General features: G+C 37.1%; 1 protein-coding gene across 3 annotated transcripts in view; it reads right to left on the reverse strand.

The window, feature by feature from the left end:
• GABRA2 (gamma-aminobutyric acid type A receptor subunit alpha2) overlaps positions 1-23,317 on the reverse strand; it is a 102,802-nt gene that overhangs the window by 37,338 nt on the left and 42,147 nt on the right. For all 3 annotated transcript variants that reach the window (XM_040966203.1, XM_040966204.1, XM_040966202.1), the window contains exon 3: positions 11,646-11,713. In XM_040966203.1, coding sequence (XP_040822137.1) covers positions 11,646-11,713 — 68 coding nt within the window. The remainder of the gene's footprint in view (positions 1-11,645; positions 11,714-23,317) is intronic.

The raw sequence follows: 23,317 nt of genomic DNA on the forward strand, positions 1-23,317 counted from the left end.
TAGACAGCAACAACGCAAAGCAGAGCTGAGACACTGCGAACCATTGGGAGTGGAGCAAGCAAAAGCAAAATACAGTGAGCTGAGAAAGAGTGTCTACACAGAAAATCACTTCAATCAAGAGAAAATAGAGATTAGCTGATACCAGTTAGCCATCATTGTGTTAAAATGTGATAATACAATAAAAAATATATTCCTTATTAGTTTAGATGTCATGAGGCTCGGAGTTGACTGCGATCACTTGGACTCAGGTAGATCTTGTTTTGACTTACTCAACCAGCTGCAGTTCAGCTGCACATTGGCTGTTCTACACAGTCTTCATGGAAGACCCCTGGGGCAAATGAGCTTGACTCCGAGTGTCTGTCATCCTCCACCAAGAGCCAGCACTTTATTCTGGGCTTGTCTTTCTCATGTCAAGGGAAGGAATCCAGAAGAACAAGTCCCCATGCACAAGCTGATTTCAGCCATTACTTGTGTCATGTACCATAATAACCCACTGACCACAGTAAATCACGTGGTTAAACTGACTGAGAATTAAGACAAATGGGCAATCTAGGGGCCTACGATGACTGACCACAAAAGGTTGGTGTAGCTGAGTGTGCGGAGGGATAGGAACTGAATTCGGAGGAGCAGAGAGCAGGAAGCACAGAATTACTGGGAATGGTGTCCGAAATTCCCTGGAGTCAGGGGACAGAGGCAGATGTCACATAAGCAAGAGAGGGCTGTGTAAACTCTCAAGACTGTAATCTACAACCTGAGTAGGTGGAAGCAGACTCCATTCAGGGCACACAGGGATTCAGTCAAAATTCGGTGAGTCACGAATTGATGCAGAGACAACCCCGACAGGAGTCTTAGTCTATCCATAGGAGAAAGAGGGAGGCAAAGAGACTCGTAGGGCAGGACACTGGTGAAAGAAAAATAGCCTGAGGAGGAAACCACTGGCATGGGCTTGGGCAGCTCCTACCAGGGAAGGGAACACCATTGGGAGTAGGGCAATGAAGGAGTGAATCATACGGGGCAAGGTCTGAACCCATCCCCATCCAAAGGCTTTCGGGTCTGTGCCCCCCAGAGGGATGCCGGAATCACCCAAAACAGAGCAGTAGAGTCCCTTGGGGGCAGAGGCTTGTCTCGGTGAGCCAGTGGCATGAGAAGATTCTGGGAGTGCGAAGGAGCGGCTACCCAGCAGGCCAAGGGGAAGCCAGTGGCAGGAACATGAATACCAGGAGAAAACAAAGACACACATACCTGCTGCTGCTTGCGTGTCGGGGGTTAGGGAAGGTGCGGTGACCCTGGAGTGTGGAGTGTCCAGCTGCTGATTGCACACTGTGCAGAGGCAGCTAGGACACACTGGCTCTGGGTGGACGCCCAGCAGGCAGAGGCCACAAAGGCGTGCAACAGCAAAGGGCTTGCACACAGTGAAGCAGCTGGAGGGCGCCCACCCTAAATAGCATCCTTGTGGTCAGAAATTACAAAATCACTCATGCTGCATACCTGTCCAAGACTGCAAAAGACAGAAAGCACTCCGGTGCCAAGCAGAGCAAAAGCACTGGTCGCCCACAAGGTGGCAGCAGTTGACACACATTCTGGTGGCTTGGTCATCTGACAGGCGAGTTAGGGTTAAGTATCCCCAACAACCCACCTGCCACATGAAGAAGGCAGGCCAGAGAAAAACCCTCACATCCACTCACCAACAAAACTTGTGGGATACTGCAGTGTTAAGAGGTAAATTTATTGCAATTGGTGCTTACGTCAAGAAACAAAATAGATACAAGATTAATGTCAGCTAAGTATACACCTGAAGGAACCAGAAAACAACAGCAAGATAATCCCCAAAACAACAGAAAACAATAAACAAAATAAGAGAAGAATCAAGCCAAATAAAGATCAAAAGAACAATATGTAAAATCAATAAATCAAAAAGTTGCATCTTTGAGAACATAAACGAAAGACAACCCATTAGCCCAACTGACCCAACTGACCAAAAAAAAAAAAAGCAGAAAACAAGCATTTAGAATATCAAAGATGAAAAAGGGAACATAATAGACACTACACCCACACATAATTAATTAGAAATTACTACACATAACTATATTCCAACAAATCATAAGACCTCCATGAAATGGATAGGTTCCTGGACTCACACCATATACCAAAATTTAGCAATGAAGCAACAGAAAACCTAAACAAACCTGTAACAGTGGCAGAGATTGAATCAGAATTAAAGCTTTCCCAACAAAGAAAAGTCCAGGCCCATATGGTTTCACTCTGAATTTCACAAAGTATTCCAAGCAGAGCTGACCCTAATAATCTATCATCTCTTCAAACAATGGAAGGGGAGGCAATTTTTCCAATCTCATTCTATGAGGCCAACATCACCTTAATACCAAAACCAGATAGAGAATCAACAGAGAAAGAAAACTATAGACCAATATCCCTGATGAACATAGACGCTAAGATCTTCAACAAAATACTAACCAATAGAATACAAAAATACATCAGATAGATTATTCATTTGGACTAGGTGGGATCCATTCTTAACATGCAGGGATGGTTCAACATTGGTAAATCTATAAATATGATAAATGTGATACATCACATCAAAAAACCAAAGAACAAGAATCATATGATAGTTTCAATAGATGCAGAAAAAGCTTTTGACAAAAACCAACACCACTTCTTGCTAAAAACTCTAAGGTAATCATAGAAGGAACAATTCACAACACAATCAAAGCAATATATGAAAAACCCAATGCCAGCATCATACTGAATGAGGAAAGACTGGAAGCCTTCCCGTTAAGATCCAGAACCAGATAAGGATGTCCACTATTGCCAATGCTATTTAGGAGAACCAAGAGACTTAATAAAGAGACTAGTAGAACTTACACAGAGTTTGGTAAAGTGGCAGGGTACAAAATCAATCAACAGAAATCAACAGCCATAGAAAATGCTCCATGGGGATGAAGGTTCACTATTTTTTTTTCTCCCCATGGTAGACTGTATTCAAAGGAATGCATCATGGAAATGTAGTGGAAATTAATATGTTCATAAGTGGAAACAGAGAGAAGTAAGTCCTCCTGCATGCACTACAAGGATGCATTCACAAGGAAATGACTGATAATTCCCTGCATTGTTGGGAGACACCTCAGTGGCAGCATGATGGACTTGTGAATATTCCCGAAAGACACACATTGTAAGGCTGGAGGGGAGACCAGGGGAAAGGGCAGGGAATATGCAGAGAGAGAACGGAGACCCCAGTGCCTATTAAACTGTATTATGAAACAATAAAAAAGTAAAAAAAAAAAAAAAGACAAAGAGGCAGCATACTTTCATCTAAGGAGCACTTCAGAGTAAACTGGAGAAAGATGTGGTTATATTCTATAAAACGATGGATGTATTCCATTATTGCCCTAATCTTCCATGTGAGACAAATGAAAGATGTTGGTGAATACAGAATTTGAGTACATCCGAAACTTTAATGAAAGTCATGTGAATCCAGTCCCAAGGATCTCGGCTGGATACAGCTCTGTACATTTATAAGCAACTATATTGTACCTAATGTAGAGCAAGTCTGTAAACAGAGGCAATAAAATAAGCCTAAAGCATTCGTTTACAAAGTAGGACATGTTCATTCATTTCAGTGGTAGAAGAAAATATTTTTTATAGCGTATACCTAAATATTTTTGTGTAGTATCAAAATAGAAGTAAAGTAATCTTTACTATTAAATGAAGCGTTGTATAATTGTATAATATGGTGAGCACTCCAAAGCATGTTAAAGTAGATTAAGTTCTTGTTTGTAAAGCATCCTGGATGAAGGAGAGCAATAAGTACAACAGGGCGTGGTTGAGAGATGGAAGTGCACAGCAAAACTAAATTAATAAATAACATAAAACAAAACAAAACAAAAAGTAAGAAAATAGTAAAAACAAACAAACCATTCAACACACTGAAAATACACCCTGTAAGTATTGGGATAGGATATTTGAAAACCAGATATACAATAAATGTTTGACATGGAAAATATAAAAGGAATTCACACAACTCAATAGCGGCCCCCCCACCAATAACTTTAAAAATTAGCAAAGAACCTGAATAGACATTTCTTTAAAAAAGCCATACAAATGAGCAACCAATATATGCAAAGACGTTAACATTAGCAATTAAAATCACTATTGCTTACCCCTTTATTACAATTAGGATAGTGATTAGAAAGAGATGAAAGATAAATTTTGGTGATGGACATGGAGGAAAGAAAATCCTTGTAAACAGATGTTGGGGATGTGAATCAATATAGCTGTTCAGACAAACAGCAGATTTTGGCAATCTTATTGCAAGTGAGGAGAACGCAAGGCAGATGATGAATATGTTCATTTTCTCGACTATAATAAATGTTTCACCGTGTATAGGTATATTAAATATTATGTTGTACATCTTAAGTGCACCCAATAAAAAAATCTCCCCATATATAAATCTATTCAAACATAAGTTCAAATAATAATAATAATAAATTAAATAATATGAGATAGATATTAAGAGTGCAGTCCATTGTGTCAGTATATTAGTGTGCTTAACTTCAGTGGGTTATTCAACCTCTCCTTATTTCAGCTGCATTACTGGTAAAATGATGCTAATAAGATAGGAACTACTTCCTAGATTCATCTAAGAATGTCATGAGATAACAAGTATAAACAAGCAAGTGGAAAACCATTTGGGCATCGAGGAAGAAAGCCAGGCATAAAATGCTTCCAAAACATCTCTCTCCCTCCTTTCTTACTCAACTAAAGACATCCCAAGTCTGCCAGAGTGGAGAGCTGACACTCACCCATTAGCCACACAGACAAGACTAACTGCTAAGAGAGAACTATCACAGAACCTTGTAATAATAGAGTTGGCACTTTTCCTAATTTGCCTTCCCTCTAGTTCAAATCTGAAAGATCTAGAACGACAAGAGGAAGGGTAGATCATGGCCTTTCCCACAGCACATCTGCAGTTATAAATGAGGCTGAGAAAAGGAAACTGCATGAGACCAATGTTTCAAAGGCACTGGACTGAAGCCTCTACATTGAGATGTTGAGATTACTGGCACGATTTGGAAAAGGGAGCTGCAAAATCTGAACCAGTTCTGTTTAGTGAGTTGACTTTCTAAATCCCTTGAAATGAAAATCCAAGCTCTCCTAGCCTACGGGGTCTTGTAAAACATCATCCATCACATCCTGTAAGACAGCCTCCATCACATGCTTTACCTCACCAGCCTATGTCTAGTACTACCCTTAACCCCACCACACACACACACACACACACACACACACACACACACGCACACACACACAACACAGCACTGCAGCAACACCAAAATGCATGTTGGTCTCTGTTATACTACTTCTTCCTATACACATTCATAGTTCTCTATTATACCACTGTGAGAGTTTTCCATCTACCAACATCTGATCACTGAAAACAAGGGTCATGACCAACTTCTTCAATACTATGTCACTGTCATACAAAACTACATAACACATATGGATTGAACAGTAATTAGCACAATAAGGAGAGACATAGACAAATGTAATAAAAGTATTTGAGTAACACAATGTCTAGCAGCACAGGGGAGAGGCATCAGCAGGGGCAGATGGCATCACAGTTGTCAGATGCGATGCAGTCCTGCATATAGAATCTGAATCCTTAAATTCATAGATGTGAAATGTCTGTGTATATGTTTGTATGTGTGTGCCTAGGTAACTACAGTAAATTAATAACAGTGGGGCTTTTATATCTTAAAGAATATCAACACTACCAAAATAGTTATAAAATAATTTCTGTAGCACAAAAATCTGCTGTTTGAAGGTATATTTGCAGACACTTAGGACCTGAGGACAATAGGATATAATCCCACTAGCTCCAAATATATTTATCACATCTGTACCAGCCACACTGAAACTTTTCATATTGCTTAATCAACAATCTCTTCTAATCCTCGCTGAAGCATTCTTTCTCAGCTATACAGCTAACCGATCTATTTTTTCCTTATTAGCTCTCTTTCTTTCCTAGATATGTCTACAAATTATCCTCAGGCAAATTCCACTGTGACACAACATTAACCCATAAATGTTCCAATAAAGGAATCACACTGCTTTAAAATAAATGCTGCTTCTTTGCTTCTCCCACAACCCACCTAGCAAGTTGAGAGCAAATCCTGGATGCATGTATGCATTTCAGCTTCTAGCACAGTGAAATCTTCCTGAATCAAACAGGCACAAATTGTGCCTAATAATAGCTCAGACTAAAGTAAAGAAAAAAAGACATGCAAAGATTTTTTTATAATCCTATATGCAATGAATGCCAGGTGGTAAAGCACAGAGAAAGGAAAGACCATTTGGAGTATCTTGAAAAGACATTAGAGAAAATAAAATGTGATCATGGGCCTGAGTAAGTAGATGTTCTCCAGTTGGCAAAGGAGAAGGAACATATAATAGGAACAGGAACAACAAGACTAAAGAGCTGTTCGAGATAATGACATGTTCAGAGAGCAGGGAGAAGTTCAAGATCTTTAAAAAATAACTTACACCCACTGCCCTGTTTGCCTCTCCCCCTCATCCCTGCTGCTTAAAACTGCAGCCTCCACTCTCTCCACTTCCTCACCTCCCACATGCCTCCACCCACTGCAATCTGTTTGCATTTACCACAGTCAGCAAATACCTCCTTGTTCATAATCTAAAGGAATTATTATAAACATTTTTCTTGGATTTATCATATGGTGTGATTGTTGTCTCCATACTTCTGCAGTCCTCTCCTATGCTGTCCTTAAGTGCACATTCTCTTGATGTGGGAAAGCTTTAGGACTGCACTGTTCATGGGCTCTGAGATGTCCTTGTGCATATAAGTTATATCGATGCAGTGATACATGCTGGAAAATCGATGGAAACAACACCAGTGGGTCATATATGACATTCTTGACTAAAAACAGTTTGTTTGTGTTTTTTTTTTTTTGCATAACTCTCCCACAAAAGACTTGCACAGACTTACAATTCAGAAAAAGCTAATCAACAAGACAACAACAGCAAAAACAGCTTTTCTTCTGTTCCCATACGCTGGAAAATGGTACTACCTCCTTCCATATCCCCAAGGACCATGCTGCTTCTTCCAACTTTGCATTCAATAGGCCACCAAGTCTTACCAATTCTATTATTATCAATTTTACCACACAGAGGTCTGCCAAATAATTTCATTTATTTCAATCTGGAGTACAACTGACCTTGCCCAGTTCATAATCATCTCTTGCTTGGATACAACAACCTTCAAGCTAGCTTTTAGTTGTCCTCTCAACATACGAATTAAAAATACTTGATAATAGGAAATCTGACCTGTCATATGCCCTTTGCCATTCCTAACTCTCCAATAATCCTATGATGAACTTCTGCAGTCCTCAACAAAAAGTCACTCACCATAACCTATGAACTGCAGACAGTCATAGCAAGCAGCTAGAAGTCCACAAATGTGGGATGTAGCCCAGAAAGAAACTAGGTTACCTACTCCAGGTGATATTACTGCAGCTTTGAAGAAAAATCCTGATAAAAACTAGATGTACACTAGAAAATATTTGCCAAATTTCTGTGTATTGCCCAAGTCCAATTCCATACTATTCAGAAGATCAGAAATCTTCTAGTAACTGATTTCTACATGCCAACTTTAAAGTAAGCAAGGAGTGTTACTCTACTTTTTTTTCCAGATTTCATTAGCTACATCCAAAGGTGATAACTTCTGACAAGGTATAAGTCCAAAAGATAAGAATTAGATTTTTGACCAGATATGAAGGTTTAATAACAGTGTAAACTTCCCTATGTTATTGACTACTAAATCACACAATAATAACTTATAAAGATTCTAAGATAGTTTGTACTCTGCGTTTTTATAGAAGCAGAAAAGTATTAATCAATGGAATCAGTATAGTCTATAACACACTTAAGAAATGACCTGTTTCTGAAGAGCCTAATTGTAAATTCCCTATCAGAAATCTCAAGATCACTTTGATCTTTCCGCTGTGCCGACTTTAACCACAGATCTTGGCAAGGGATAACCATTCAGGCTGAGGTTCTTCATGTAGGCTCAGATACAACATTCACAGCTAAACCTGTATAGCTAAAGAATCTGCATACACATGAGAATGTTTCCTGAGACAACAACAACAATAACAACAAAATCCTTAAAGCCAGAAGAACAAGTTAGAATGGTTAAAATGTATATGCCTGCTTCGAGCTTGGTCAGCTGTCAGGGACTAGTGCATTGTAAAGTTTAATTGCTTTCTTACTCATGTATTTTTTAAAATGTTGAAATAAAAGATTTTAACTTAGTTACAATCACTATAATTAAGATCCTTAATTACAATTTAGATATGCAAGTTTGCTTGGACAATTACACCAGCGAATGAATCTCAGGGAGCTGTGTGTGTGTGTGTGTGTGTGTGTGTATGTCTAAGTGTACACACCAGTTCTTTCGTTTGTTGAGTTCTTAATTCTTTTTGGTATGCTGCTCTTTCCTCTCAGGCTAATGTCACAGCAAATCTACCTCAATGATCTGGATGTAAGGGTTCATGTTTTTCTACTGAGGATATGCACAGAGAGAAAGAAGGTATTAGCTAACTTATTCAAAGTGAAATTAAATGCATCCTTTATTTTCCCATTTAAAAATCTACTTCTGTCAGCCATTAATTAGCTGTCTCCATGTCCACTTTTAGTTGTAACTGGTAATACCATGACAATACTTTTCTCTATTTAGAGTGTCAGCGTTGTTTCATTCTTGACCTAGCCATCAGTATTAAAAAAGAATTCAAAATTCTCTTCACTAATTCTCTGTTTTGCAGTAAAAGTAATACCAAGGTTAAAAAAAATGCCCGTTTTGATAATCATGAATACCAAATCATTTCTCATTTGATAATCATGAATACCAAATCATTTCTCTTCACTCATGTACATTTGCATTTTCTGATTGAGGTCCATCTTCCATGTAAGTGTGTGTATGTTAGCGTGTGCTTGTGTTACAAGAGTATACAAGCTACTTTTTAATGTTTAATTTCCCCCAGTTTCATCTTTATCTTCTATAGTTGAACACATAGCATGAAGTACCTGTTAAGTAATCTAGTCCTCACTCCAAATCCCCTCTGTGCTCCACAGGGCTATGGAATCAATGCCCAGTGCTCTGCTTCTCAAATTCAAACACGCCCTCCTCCCAGTCCTTCATGACATAGGAGGTAGACTCCCCGTTGGCTCGCAAAGAGCTTGGCTGATAGGGGATGTTGCAGAGACACTCCAGTGTCGGAGAGTGGAGCTATTCCTTCCAAATCTCCAGTGCTCCTCACTTGTTTGTGATGTTTCTATAGCTACAACACTCTTGCAGAGAGGCAAGGAGCACATTTCAATCTATCAATTCATTCTGATTTCATGATGGTGCACCCTCAGCAATAGATTCTGCTTCTGCCTTTGTTAATTCTGACTTCCTGCTCTTTTGGAGATTACTTTTATTCTATTTTAAAATATAGCTTATGCTCACTACTTAATGATTTTTAAAAGTTTTCTTATTCATACTATTTTACAGTCTGTTATTTTCTATTCCAAATTATGATATAGTAAGTTCCCATTTGGCAGAGTTATGATTAATTAGATTTCCCAAAATACAACTATTTGTAAAACTGAACAATGCTTATAAACATGGAAATACAGCATGAAATCTGACATAGGTAAAAAAAAAAATCCAAGTATTTCAGGTGAAGAATATTAAAGGAAATATATCATTAATGAAAATGTCTAGTCTTCAGGTCCTTCAAGAAACTACTGGAATGTAGAATACATATTCATTTTGGAAAATGAGCCATATATAAGTATATGCATGCACACACACACAAATCAAATAACAAAATTCATTCTAAAAATTCAAACTGAATCTTTTTATTATAATATTGCACTACAGTTCAAACAGCCAATCCTATATAAAGGAAGAAGTGTGAATGTATTTTAATCTTTACTATAATATGCTGCAGGAGAGCCCAAGCAGGAAAATATATCTTGTGGGTAAAAACACTTTTTTCAAAGTTCTTAATTTCAATTCACCAGAATTTAAGAGTTACTTTTTTGTTCCATTTATATATGGATTACTTTAACTTTGTGCTACTGTTGATGATTGCAAATCTAACATTGGCTACCAACATTCAAATTATGTGTTAACAAACCAAAGAATAACAAAGCACCAAAGATGCAAAATGGGTTTAATTCATTATCCTACTGGAAAACAATAACTTCATGTTCTTGGACAAAATTGCCAAGGACTTGTTTGAAACACCCAAGAAATAAATTTATCTTGTTAGAAATATGCACGCTTGCATATTTATGGGTGTATATATTTGACATTTTACGTAAAATTATTTACTTAGCAAAATCACACCAAAATATTATACAATAATTGTTGCACAACATATAAAGTATCTGTAATGTTGAAAATTCACTGGTATTCAGGATCTTGTCATTTGCCTTTCTGGTCTATGTGGTAACAAGACAGCAGAAGTAACCACATAAAAACCATTATTTCTACAAAGTTCAACTAGTTTCTCACTACAGCACTTGACAACATTCTGAGTTTCCCACATATTACTACTTGAAAAGGAAATGTTCAGGGTTGGGCAATAGGCATAGCACTCAACTGCCTCTTGATATTCCTGAAGCTGGCATCATAATGCCTGGTTCAAGTCCTGGCACCTCCACTTTTGACCTGGCTTCCTGGTAATGCATACACTGCGAGGCAACAGTAGATGATGACTCAAGTATTTCTGGTGCTGCCACCCATGATGGAGTCCTGAAACAGCAGTTTTTAACCTGGTTCTGGCCTGGATGTTGCGTGCATTTGATGAACCATGGATGGGAGGTATTCTGTCCCTTCCCTTCCTATCAAATAAAACTAAACAAAAAGTTTTAATTAAAAAATGAAACTCTTCTTTAAAATTGGTTTTCATTTTCATCATACCTCTAATATTTAGGAATATTTAGTAAGATACACTGTATTAAAACAAGGAATATTTGCTTTAAGAATATTTACTTCTGGCAACTAATGTTTTGTATACATAATCGTGCTAAATGATGTTTCTGATATTTCAAGGCCCTAACCATTCATATCAACATATGAAAATAGAGTAACATGTAAGGTCAGGATATGGGAATGCATTATGCCTGAGAGTGGAAATTTTTCCTGTTCTAGAACATGACTAGGACCAAGAAGTGACTGGAGCAGAGGGTCCACTTCAATGTTTACATTCTAATTAGGAAGAAATTCAAGAACTTTCCTGTATTTGCTTTCACTTTTCCAACGAAGGATTTCACCTCTCAACAATGTGGTAACTCCAATTTTCACCAGATCATTACATGAAAAGGACTGTGAGATCAGAGAAGTGGCTTTGATGGAAGAAAAAAAATTACAAGGAGTAAAATCTCTAGTCTTGAAACCAAAACTGTATAGTATAAGTACAAAAAAAATTAATCTTCTTAATTCCCTGATTTTGTGGGTATGCTACACAGACAAAAAAAAACCCCACATAATTCTGAAAGACTAAAAGTAGATCTTACCTATTTCCCCTTATATGAAATTAAAACACAGTTAATGAACTACTCACCATGTCTGTATCCGAGACAGGGCCGAAACTGGTCACGTAGATATTAGTGAAGACTTCGGTGATACTGTCTGATATGAGAAATAAATAAGGGTTGAGATTATGGCATGGTCAGAAAGCTATGTTTTGCTTTCTTTTTATTTTTCACAGTCAACACAGAAGAGCTTTATGGTACAGTTATTTCAGAGGTTCTTATAGTCCTAAACATAATTTTCCTAGAAGGACTTAACATTCTTTCTTGGAAACCCTAACTAATCAGAGTATCCTGCTTCAAAATGTATTGTTCATAATGAACTGTTTTTTTGAAACCATTATTAAATGAACTCATTTACAAGGAATTTATCACAATGTGAAAAATAAAGTATGGTTAGTACGGTTATCATGTGTTAGAGATTTAAATTTTACGCCCATGGCATATAGTTCAAATAGTATTTAATGACAGATTTAATATACAGATTATAACTTAATGTATCTTCTCCATAAAGCACATAAAGATGTTCATCGTTGTAAGCTTACATAATTCACATTAACATAAAATCTTAGTTATTCAATGATACAGATGTAAATAAATAACTTCCATTAATCACAATGGATTACTCCCAAAGAAGCTTTTCTTTCAAGGTATTTAAGAAAGCCCCAAATGCTAAGACTGCATTTAAATGGGTTTGAATATTACGTAACTTATTAACTGCAACACCATTAACTGGATTGCTCTATTAACCAGGTAAGTTAGATCTTTTACTTTTAAACAAAGCCAAGTGTTACTGTGGGAAATCTGAAGAGAGAATTAAAAAAACTCTTTCATTGTACTTGACAGGAAAGCCACATGATTAATTTCTATGATCTAAGTTGAATGCTTAATCCACTGTTTAATGTGTAAAATATTACCATGTCATATTTTCATGTTATACTGGACATAGATTCGCAAACATCAAAGGGAATAAATTATGTCTGGCATACCAATTCTACTAAGATAAAATTTTTAAAAATAAGAAGGTTTTTGTAATGATTACAATGTGAAGGCTTACTTTATACCAAATATCAATCAAAGGAACTGAAATACAATAATGTGCATGGCAAACCCATGTAACAGATTTTCTGTTTTCATTCCTATGTGTTTCTATGATCTACACAGAAATGTAGGAAAAAGTGCCCAACGATCCAGAGCTTAGTTGAGTAGATAAGGCCAGATTTTAGAGCCTAAGCAATCTGATTTGAATTCTCAGGCTAAAACAAAATGTTCAGCCACAGCAAAAGATAAACTTGAAGCTAGAAGTAGTCTCATCAACTAAATATTTCTACTCACCATAATACCCTGTGACAAAGACAGTTACAGAACTTTAAACTACATTAATTTCATGTACTGCTGTCTTCCTAAAGTTATGCTATGAAATTTCGTTATATAATCCATTTGGAATGTAAATGTATGTGCAAAGTGACTTTCTGCAGCCAACTAAGCCTCCCCAAATCCTGCCCAGGTTCAGGTGTAAGCACGCTGCTAGTTTAGCTCCATAGGATTCTCTGTTGCACAGGAGTCCCACATCTAGTGTGTGCTCTGTTTTCATGCTTTTGAAAACCTTGATTACCTTTGAACAAAAGGCCCGCTATTTTCATCACAGATTGAGCCTCACAAATCATGCAGCCAATTCTGAAAGAGAATCCCATGTACCATTGTTGACACCAAATCAACCATGTCCTTACTTTTATTCAATAACCAAGCGAATGCAATTCAGTTGTTATAGATGTTGGATTTAAATGTTTGAGATGACAGAAAGTAAAATGTTATGCAAATTTTCACCTTATAAGAGGTAAATAAAGTTATGCTTAGTAAATTTAGAAAAGAGAGATGGTTAAAAAAATAAATGTGTTGATGGACTTAGATAATATTCAGAAGATGCTCAAAGGCAGGGTAAGAGCTTATCTAGTGACTGTAGGGAGGTGTTAAAAATTGGGAAAGAGGAAGATACAGATCATCTTAAAGTTCTAAGTAGTGAGATATGACATAGACATGAAATATGCATAGTTGTGTTGGCTTAGTGACCACGAACTCCTAACAGCAATCTGAACCTGGAAAAATGATCCATGGATGAAATTTTAAGGATTAACAGAAAGAGAAATGCATGTAGCTGTGAACCATCAGCATGGACTAGACAATGTTTCAGTGTCATGATGAAATACGTTTTACGGAGCTCACACAAATATCCATGGTTCTATACTCAAAGTGCAATCATTTCTAAATGAATTTTAAATTTAGATGATGTTGATCAGAGTGGGAATGATTAAGGGCTAGGGAAAAGTGCACTCTTGATTTGTAGCCTTGCTCTCCAGAGCGTACGGAAAAGAACTGGAACAGCGGGGAGTGAAGGTAAAGGAAGAGTGAAAAACAGATATGAAGGCAAGAGAAAGGTGAGATTCTAAGGCTAGATGTTATTTCCAGATCTTATGACAGATTTATGGAACAGAGTCTGTCATATTTTCTAGTTATTTTGGTTTCCCATATTAATTGAGAACAGGGTGGAAATGTGCTATGATACCTGTTAGAATGTTCTGATCCAAGGCTCAGGTGTACATTCCTGAGTAAAGGAACTGGCAGGTTTGTTGCAAACTCTGTGTATTTTAGAAATTATGAGTCAGTCTCTGAAGTCCTAATCACTGACTAACTCCAAGCTTACACACATGGGCTACAGCCCCTTCCTCCTTCAGCTGTGCGTGTTACTTCTCTGCCTTTAAATCTTAGTTTATGGGACCCGGCGCGGTAGCCTAGCGGATAAAGTCCTGGCTTTGTAAGTGCCGGGATCTCACATGAGTGCCGGTTTCAATCCCGGCAGCCCCGCTTCTCACCCAGCTCCCTGCTTGTGCCCTGGGTACACAGTCGAGGACTGTCCAAAGCTTTGGGAATCTGCACCTGCACGAGAAACCCAGAAGAAACTCCTGGCTCCTGGCTTGTGGGAGGTGAATCAGTGGACGAGGATCTTCTCTGTCTTTCCTTCTTTCTGTATATCTGACTTCGCAATTAAAAATAAATAAATCTTTTTTTTTTAATTTAAATAAATCTTAGTTCACACATTTTCTTTTCAGACCAGGAGTTCACTGTTCCTCTGACCTTTATAAGGCCTCTTCACTATTTGTTCCTAAACACTTTCGTTTCCTCTTACGGAACTTTCTAGAATTTGTCATGATTTTCATGTCTCGATATTTTTACTTATTTCATTTTTTGTTATTGTTGCTATATATTTGACTTTTCTCCTAAATGAGATCTCCAGTTCTGGCTAATTATTATAACATGGCAAGTGCTCCGTCCACAGTCTGTCAAATATTAGCTGCTATTATTTGAACAAACAAATCCTCGCTCATTAAATAAGCCATGCAGAGAATCTATCTTTTCTCCAATTATTTCAACATGAGAAAGGATGATGTGGAGCTGTGGCTACTGAGAAGACTATGGTATCTGCCATTTGTGAAGGCAGAGTCCACACTGCCCCTTGACAGAACACGTTGAATGTGTAAGCAACAGGCTTCCAGAGGAGTGACACAGACAAGCCAAAGCAAGGAGTGCTTAAAGAAGGCCCTGATTTAGGGCAAACTAAAAATTGAGCTCTGAACAGTAAGCACTTTCTAATAAAGCACCCACCATGAGTTATCTAAGCATCCTTGTCTACCTGCTAAATGCTTCACTTCAGATTAACTGAAAAGTAGCATGGAAAGCCAGAGCATCTCCTTGTCTCCAGAGGCAAACATCAGGATGTTTATAGTGAGATGACTGCGGGAGAAGTGAGGAATGTTGAACCTGTGAGAGCCTGCGAGTCTGAAGCGTGCTCCTCAGTCTCAGAGCAGTGGCTTCCGCTGGGAACTGAACAAGGACAAGCCTCCAGCGGGATCCCAGAGTGACTTTACACAGCTCTCCTCGTTCCTTGCTTTGCAAATCAGTTCTAACAAATTTTGGCAAAAATCTTCACACTTGATGGTGGTCGTTGAGTAAATCCTTCTGTTCTGTATTTTCTGTATGTTTAAAATGCTCCAAGAGGGAGTGAGGAGTGGGGGGGCGGAATGCCCTTCAAGGATAACCACAATGAATATGCAAATAATTTCAAAAGAGGATTAAATTAAATCATGAAAAACATTCTTGGTTGGGTAATGCAGTGTGCAGTAAGAATCAAAGCTTCTTTGAAAAAATCCACACTGACACACTGCTAAAAATTAAAAATGATTTGTGAATACAGGTTCTCATTCCTCCAGATTCACTGAAAATAGACATCTGAGGATGAACTCTTCGAACAAAACCAGCTTAAGCACGAGAAGTCACGCAATGAGTGTCGGCTTAACTGGGGAGATGGTATACCTGTGCTTTAAGAGCAATTTTCAAGGAAGACATCTAACTGGGGTTAACTCTTCTGTGTGGCTTTCCAAGTTGCTGTGGATTCTGCAAACCACCAAAGTACTGAGAATATTTCAGGAGGGGAAAATCCTGCAGGTGGTTCAGTTCTTTCACGTGGTTGGATACGAACAGACACGTGGTAGATCAAGTGAAAAGAGAGGCAGGGCTTGTGGAGAAAACAATAAAGCAAAACATCACTTCTTTCTGGAATTTTTTCTGTTTCATCAGCTTACAAACTTCTCGTGCAAACGCTCGTCTTACAGTTCTTCAGTAATATTTGTCTTTGAGATTTTCTTGTTTTGTTATAATAATTCTAGCTAAAAATCTGTAAATATTGTTAACCGTCAAAAACATTTTGGTTTGTAAATGTCCTCTCATGACTTTATTTCATTACTTGTATTTATAGTTTATTATAACAATAATCATAATTTTGCTTGTTAAAACAAGCAAACCAAAAGATTGAGTTTGTTCTTCAGTGTGCGGAGGCAGGAAATTAGGTTCCTGCTCTAAGATGGTTCTTCTGTCTCAGTGATGAGCATTTATAGCTACACATTTTCTTTTGAGCATTGTTCTGATTCCAATACATTTGGTGATCAATTTATTTTCATTTATGTGGAAATGTTTAAAACAACGTCCTTTTTGATTCCCTTCGGAACTAGTTCTCTTGTGAAGTAATCTAAACCTACACATAGTTACGATACTCACAAATTTGTTTTGGTTTTTTATTTTTAGTTAAAATTATTTGTGGTTGAGGAACAAAGTTTGGATCATTGTAATCCACTGAAATGTGTTGAGTTTGATGGTGAATAAGCAAACAGCGCAGGCAGCAGGGTGTTGCATGCATAATTGAGAAAAATGTGCATTCTAGGACTTTTTTGTGGCGTAGGCCTTCGGGACTGCAGGTGTTGACTGAGAGTGTTTTCCAGGTGCTGGGTTTCTTTGCTGATTTCTGTCTAGTGTTGTATTACTGCAAACAGGACACTGAGGTCTCTTAATGGTATTGATCAAATATCTATTTTTGTCTTTGTTTTTCTTAGCCAGTTGTATATGCAATGTGTATTTTTTGTTCCGCAGATATTTTCTAGTATGTAATGCTAAGCAATTTAATTCTTTTTTAATTGATTTTTTTATTATTGATTGTCATCCTAAAGATTGTAAAATGGATGATTTATAAATACTTAGTTTGGATTTATACACATATAATGTGAATAGTGAACAGAAGCTCCTTATATTTATACTTCTTTCCACACATATTTACATATTCGCATCTTTATACATGGAAAATCCACCTGCACTATTTTCTTTATCTTTAAATGATATAGAAAACTGCTGAAGACAAAAATATGTCCATACTGGGTCTGGCGCAATAGCGTAGTAGTTAAAGTACGTGCCTTGCATGGAGATCCCATATGGTGGCCAGTTCTAATCTCAGTGGCCTACTTCCCATCCAGCTCCCTGCTTGTGGCCTGGGAAAGCAGTCAAGGACGGCCCAAAGCCTTGGGACCCTGCACCCATGTGGGTGACCCCAAAGAGCTCCTGTCTCCTGGCTTCTGATTGACTCAGCTCCAGTCGTTGCGTACAGAAGAACTTCCTCTCTGTCTCTCCTCTTCCTGTATATCTACCTTTCCAATAAAAATAAATAAATCTTTAAAAAAATAAATGTCCATACTATTACTTAGTTGTAGATGAGGGAATCAACCACTAAGCTTGATTTATAGAGATATAAAAGGTGAGATTAAGATGGCTTCCTTGTTCAAAATAATTTCTATTAATAAAAATGAATTAAAGGAACCCTGGAAATTTCTCTGTGTTGAGCTGAGATCCCTTGTAGAATATTTCCTTATTACTAGCATAGATAAAATAGTATTTCATAGCTCCTGTGAATACCATGTAAAGGAACAATATGCAGCTAGAGAACTGAGGGCATAGGGGGATATCCCAGACAGAGAATACAGAGCGTAACACAGAGCTGATATGCAAAAATACATACAGCAAGATTGCACTTGCTTCATAATGTGTGGTCTTAGAAAACTGGTCTCATCTGCAAGATACAGGTGACTGTAATCACCTGGTAGGCTTAGTTTGAAGGCTAAATGACTGGGTTTATAAAATTATTGCTAGCAGGCCCACCATGCTGACTCAGTGGCTGAATTCTCGCCTTCAATGTGCTGGGTTCCCATATGTGCGCCAGCTTATGTCCTGCTCTTTCACTTTCCATCTTATGGCCTGGGAAAGCAGGAGAGCAAAAAGCCTTGGGACCCTGCATCCACCTGGCAGACTCAGAAAAAGCTCCTGACTCCTGACTTCACATGGCTCATCTTTGGCCATTGTGGCCACTTGTACATCTGCACATCTGCCTTCCCAATAAAAAATAAATATATAAATAAATCTTCAAATTATTTCTAGCAGATACTGTCAGAGTGCATTATGTATATATATCACGAGGAACCTATTGCTGTGTATATATGCCATCCAGTCCTTGGCTCCACAGAGCAGTAATTACACTTTTAACCTCTGTATATCTAAGTTTCTGTATCTCTAAAAAAGAAAATAAGCAATCACAAATCATTAAAACTATAATACAACATGCTTAACCATTGGTATGATAAGCATAAAACAAAGTTATATAAAACTATATTTATGCAACACTGATATTAATATTTGCTTTTGCTTTTTTTAAAAAAAATCAGCCCCTGCATGTAACAGCGAACACATATTTGTCTTCTGGGTCTGGTTCATCTCATCAACATGCTGTCCCCCAGTTGAGCCCATGTTGCTGCAAATGGTTGTGACTGGCTTAAAATTCAATGTGTATGAGTAAAATGGTCATTTTTCCATCCAGTTATTATTTATAGTCTTTGTCTGTGTTCTCTGTAAACCAAAGTCTTTTTGCCTTTTGCTTGCTAAACTTATTATTTGGTGAAGTATTAAGCCTTTTTCTGTAAGTTAAATTTAAAATGTTATCTCAAAATTTCAAAAAAAGAGAGACAGAAAGAATCTATCTCATCAGCCTTCTGTAAGGATTCTGATTTGTAGGAAAAGCAGAAAAAAATATCAGATAATAGTGTTCCATAATGTTAGCTATTATTACTGTTATTAGAATTTGAGAACTAGATGGATTCCTCTAAGATAAGGAAACAGACAAAGAAGAAACATAAAATATGCTGTTCCCAACACTTAAAGAACTCATAAAAGAAAATGATCCAGGAAATTAGTTTAGGAAAAAGAATCCAGACAAGTAATGGTACCGCAAGATGAGGGGAATGCAATGTTCCAGAGGCTCGCCGTAGGAATGGTGAGAAGGGTATTCTCAAGTCAATGAAGATGAAGTGATGTGCAGGTGATGCTGCTGCAAAATCAGGTGACTGAGGCCCCGAAACTTTGCTACATTTACAGGACTGGAAGTCATTAACAGCATAATTAATATGTGCAGAGGCAAGCATAGAGTCCAAGAAGTGGAAGACAGAAAAACTTTGCTAACTTTTACAAACCATTGAGAAGTTTTATTGTGAGTAGGTGAGGACTCCAGTAAAGGGAACAGAGCAGGGGATTGGAAAGTGGGGGAAAGGAAAAAGTTTGGCTTTGCTTTCTTCAGGCAGAAAACGAAAGAGCGTACTGCAATGAAAATGGAAGAACAGGAAGGCAAAGGAGAGAGTTAACATACAGAAGAAAGAGACCAGTGAACAGTGACACAGGAAATTTCTGAATAAACATTCAGACATTTGTTAAAACAGTTGGCACTGGACACACATGACAAGGAAGAAGCAGGACTTCAATGATTACATCAGTGATGAGTAAGGATTTAATCAAATGGAAATAAGGTTTCAAGGCTAACAGTAAGAATTGTGAGGAAGCTCCTAAAGCAAAACTTGTAGTTGTATGCCTAATTCCTCCATTATTCTTATTATCAAAAGTCAAAAGGTTGATAGTTTAAGCAATTATACTAACAAATTATGCCACATCAATAGAAGACCTATGAAGCACCTGCTTTTACTTCCTCATCCATATCCCTTCTACATTCATTGATTCTCTACAGGCTATGGTGTTCCACTGTAAGCACCCCTGGTTCCCTGCCTGAGAGCTTTTTTGAGGTATGCAATGAAAACTGGAAAGACAGAAAAGTTTATGCTCTTGAAAGCAGTCATCAATTAATGACTGATGGCAGATAGAAAAATTATAAGAAATCTCATTACCAATGGAAAAACAAATCTAGGAAATCTTCCATACCATTTCCCATGCAACTAGACCCTAGGGGGCTGGAATTCTAGCTCTACAAGTTAACCCTCCACCTTCAGGCACTGAAATTTTATATGGGTGCCAGTTTGTGTCCCAGCTGCTCCACCCCATCCAGCTTCCTCTTATGTCCGGGGAAATCAGTGGAGGATGGCACAAGTCTTTGGAACCCGAAGCCTACATGGCAAACCTGGAAGAGGCCTCTAGTTCCTGGCTTTCAATTGGCTCTGCTCCAGCCATTGCAGTCATTTGGGGAGTGAACCAGAAAACACAAGATCTTTCCCTCTATGTCTCTCCTTCTTCGGTAATCTACCTTTCAAATAAAAATAAATAAATCTTTTTAAAAAAAAGTCAACTAAATGTTAGTCAACCTCAGTGTTAGCCAATTCATTAGTGTGCCTTGTATTTTATTAACTTCCTTCTCTTTCTTGGATAAATTTGTAATACCTTTTTTCTAAATATACCCATATCTTATATTTTGTTTGCAAGACAAGCCAAAGTCAAAGCTAACATCATTCACTCACCCTAAGAAAGAGAAATGACAATAGGTATAGAAACAGGAAACATTAATTACATTCACTAGAACACACCAACCGCCAGTAAGATACATACCTTCCTTAGCCTTGTAATTTATATATTAGCAGTGATACCAATAAATGCATAAATTTAGAACGTTGAGAGTAAAACAAACAATGGATGGCATCCCTTCAAGGAATTGTGTAGCAAAATAAGAATGTCATGCACATATTCTAAGACAAGTTAGTCATCGGTGTCCTAAACTTTACTTGCTCAGCTGCAATAAAGATGTTTCGTTTCCTGGAATTATTCTATAACACCCACATATGCTATTTGTCATCAATCAATTCCATTAAAATCAACCAAACCTACTGAGTGGCTTCTGTGACTACTTCAAGTAGCATTCCCTATTAAAAGTTCAAAACATTAAATTTTAAAACATAATATCTTACTATTCTCTCCTAAAGGAAATGCTTCCCTTCACCCCATATTATTCCCAGTGGATATTCAACACACCTATAATACAAAAGGATCCCTCAACAACACGCTGCTCCTTTTGGATGACTGAAAAAAAATGCCTCTTGCAACAGGAAGATTAAAAGCTCTTGCTACAATGTTTTATTCCAGTTCAAATTTCTGATCTCTAATAAATTGTCAATCTTTCAAAAAGTGAAATAGCAGTAATAATCAATTTTAATTTCTCTTCTAGGTCAGCTACTAGACCTCATCTCTATATAGCAACATTAGCAGTAGACTTTGTACATAGAGGGGCAGGGAAGAAAAAAGCAATTTGGGATCAAATCAAGAACAATGCAAAATGATACAAGAGATTAAATAATCACAACCTAACCTGTAAGTAAAAACCTTGAACTTTGCACCTGAGGGCAATAAAATGAGGACAATGTAAAAAAACACATATGAATATTTAAAAATCAGTGTAGGATTTCTAGCCTTATTAGAATATAACATCAGGACTGCTTTAACAACCAAAAACTATCAAACGTTCATAAAAATAAGCATATTTCTCTGGTTGGCTCTTAAATCTTTATAAAGAAGAATCACAGAGTATCCATACATACAATTTTTACATACATGTAATTTTTAAAATTTAAAACACAAAATGCTTTTTTCTCCTAGGATATTGGTGAAGTTTTGTTTGCTTATTTTTATTTTTCCAATTAATAAAATGTAGTCATATTCAGAATGCAACCATTTTGGAATCCTTAAAAAAAAACTCCTATTTGCACATTGTTGCCACTTATAGCGAAAGCAGTTCTAGAGTTCTATTTAGAACAATTAAGCTAGAAAACAAATAAAGTGCAAATAACTGAGATGAAGAAAATATGAAGTAGTCTCTTTTAAATTAAGAAAAATTTGAAGACTACACCAAAAGAAAATCAGTAAACAAATTCAATACAGATACAGGTTACAAAACCAACACATAAAAATCAGCAGCATTTCTACAAAATTCCAATGAATTATCTGAAACAAAATGAAGAACATAAACCCATTTATGATACCATTAAAAAATAAATGTTTCTAATTCTGGTGTACATTTACTGAATGAGAAGCAAGATGTTTTTAGTGAAAAACACAAAGCACTGGCAAAAATAACTGAAGATAATGCAAATGAAAAGATACTCATTGTCCTGGTTTAATAGATGAAACTCTCCTTAAATGACTATGATACCCATTGTAATATATTAATTAATGCAGTTCCTGAAAAATTCCATTTACTCTTAATGGTATTGAAAATAATCCTAAAGTTTATATGGAATCAAAAACACCCTGACTAGCAAAAGCACTCGAGTAACAGAACAAAACGAAAGGTAATATACCTTCTGATAGCAAAATGTGGTATAAGGCTATCACAATCAAAATAGCATGGTGCCGGCATGAAAGTAGAACAAAGTAGGAACCCCGGAAAGAAACCCACAGCTCCATCATCAGTTGAATTTCATCAGTGTTACCAAAAACTCACAACAGGAAAAGGAATGGCTCTTCAATAATGCTGCTGCAAAAACCTGGTTATGCATATGCAAAAAGAGTGCAATGAGTCTCTATCAGTGATACAGGAATCACCTGAAATGGATTAAATATCGGAATGTGATATTATAAATTAGAAAATTTCTGAAAGAAATCATAGGGAAAAACAATGCATCATGGTTGTTTGTCACAATGTCTTATGTGTGGTCCCACAAAGCAAAAATAGAAAAACGTTACTAACAGTTGAAAAGAAAATTGCGAAGTTAAAAAATTTAAAAAGTGAAGAGATAACACAATGACTGAAATATTTGCAAATTCTAAAATCAGAAAATTTATTCACATTCAAATTATATAAGGAACTCGAACTACTCAATAACCAAAACTGCTCCTTACAAAGAAATGTCTATGGACAGGACATAGAACGTCATTAAAGGAAACACAAAGACATTTCATCATAACAGTCTGGTTGCATATTATAAATGAGTCTGACCTTGAAGTCACTGCAAAAAGTCTGTCTCCAAGTTCTGGGAATGCTGTGGCTCATAAAGCCACCAGTAGGGAGGAG

This window comes from Ochotona curzoniae, unplaced genomic scaffold (genome assembly GCF_017591425.1).
Source record: "Ochotona curzoniae isolate NIBS_2020 unplaced genomic scaffold, NIBS_Ocur_1.0 scaffold_4505, whole genome shotgun sequence".
Classification (NCBI taxonomy): Eukaryota; Metazoa; Chordata; class Mammalia; order Lagomorpha; family Ochotonidae; genus Ochotona; species Ochotona curzoniae.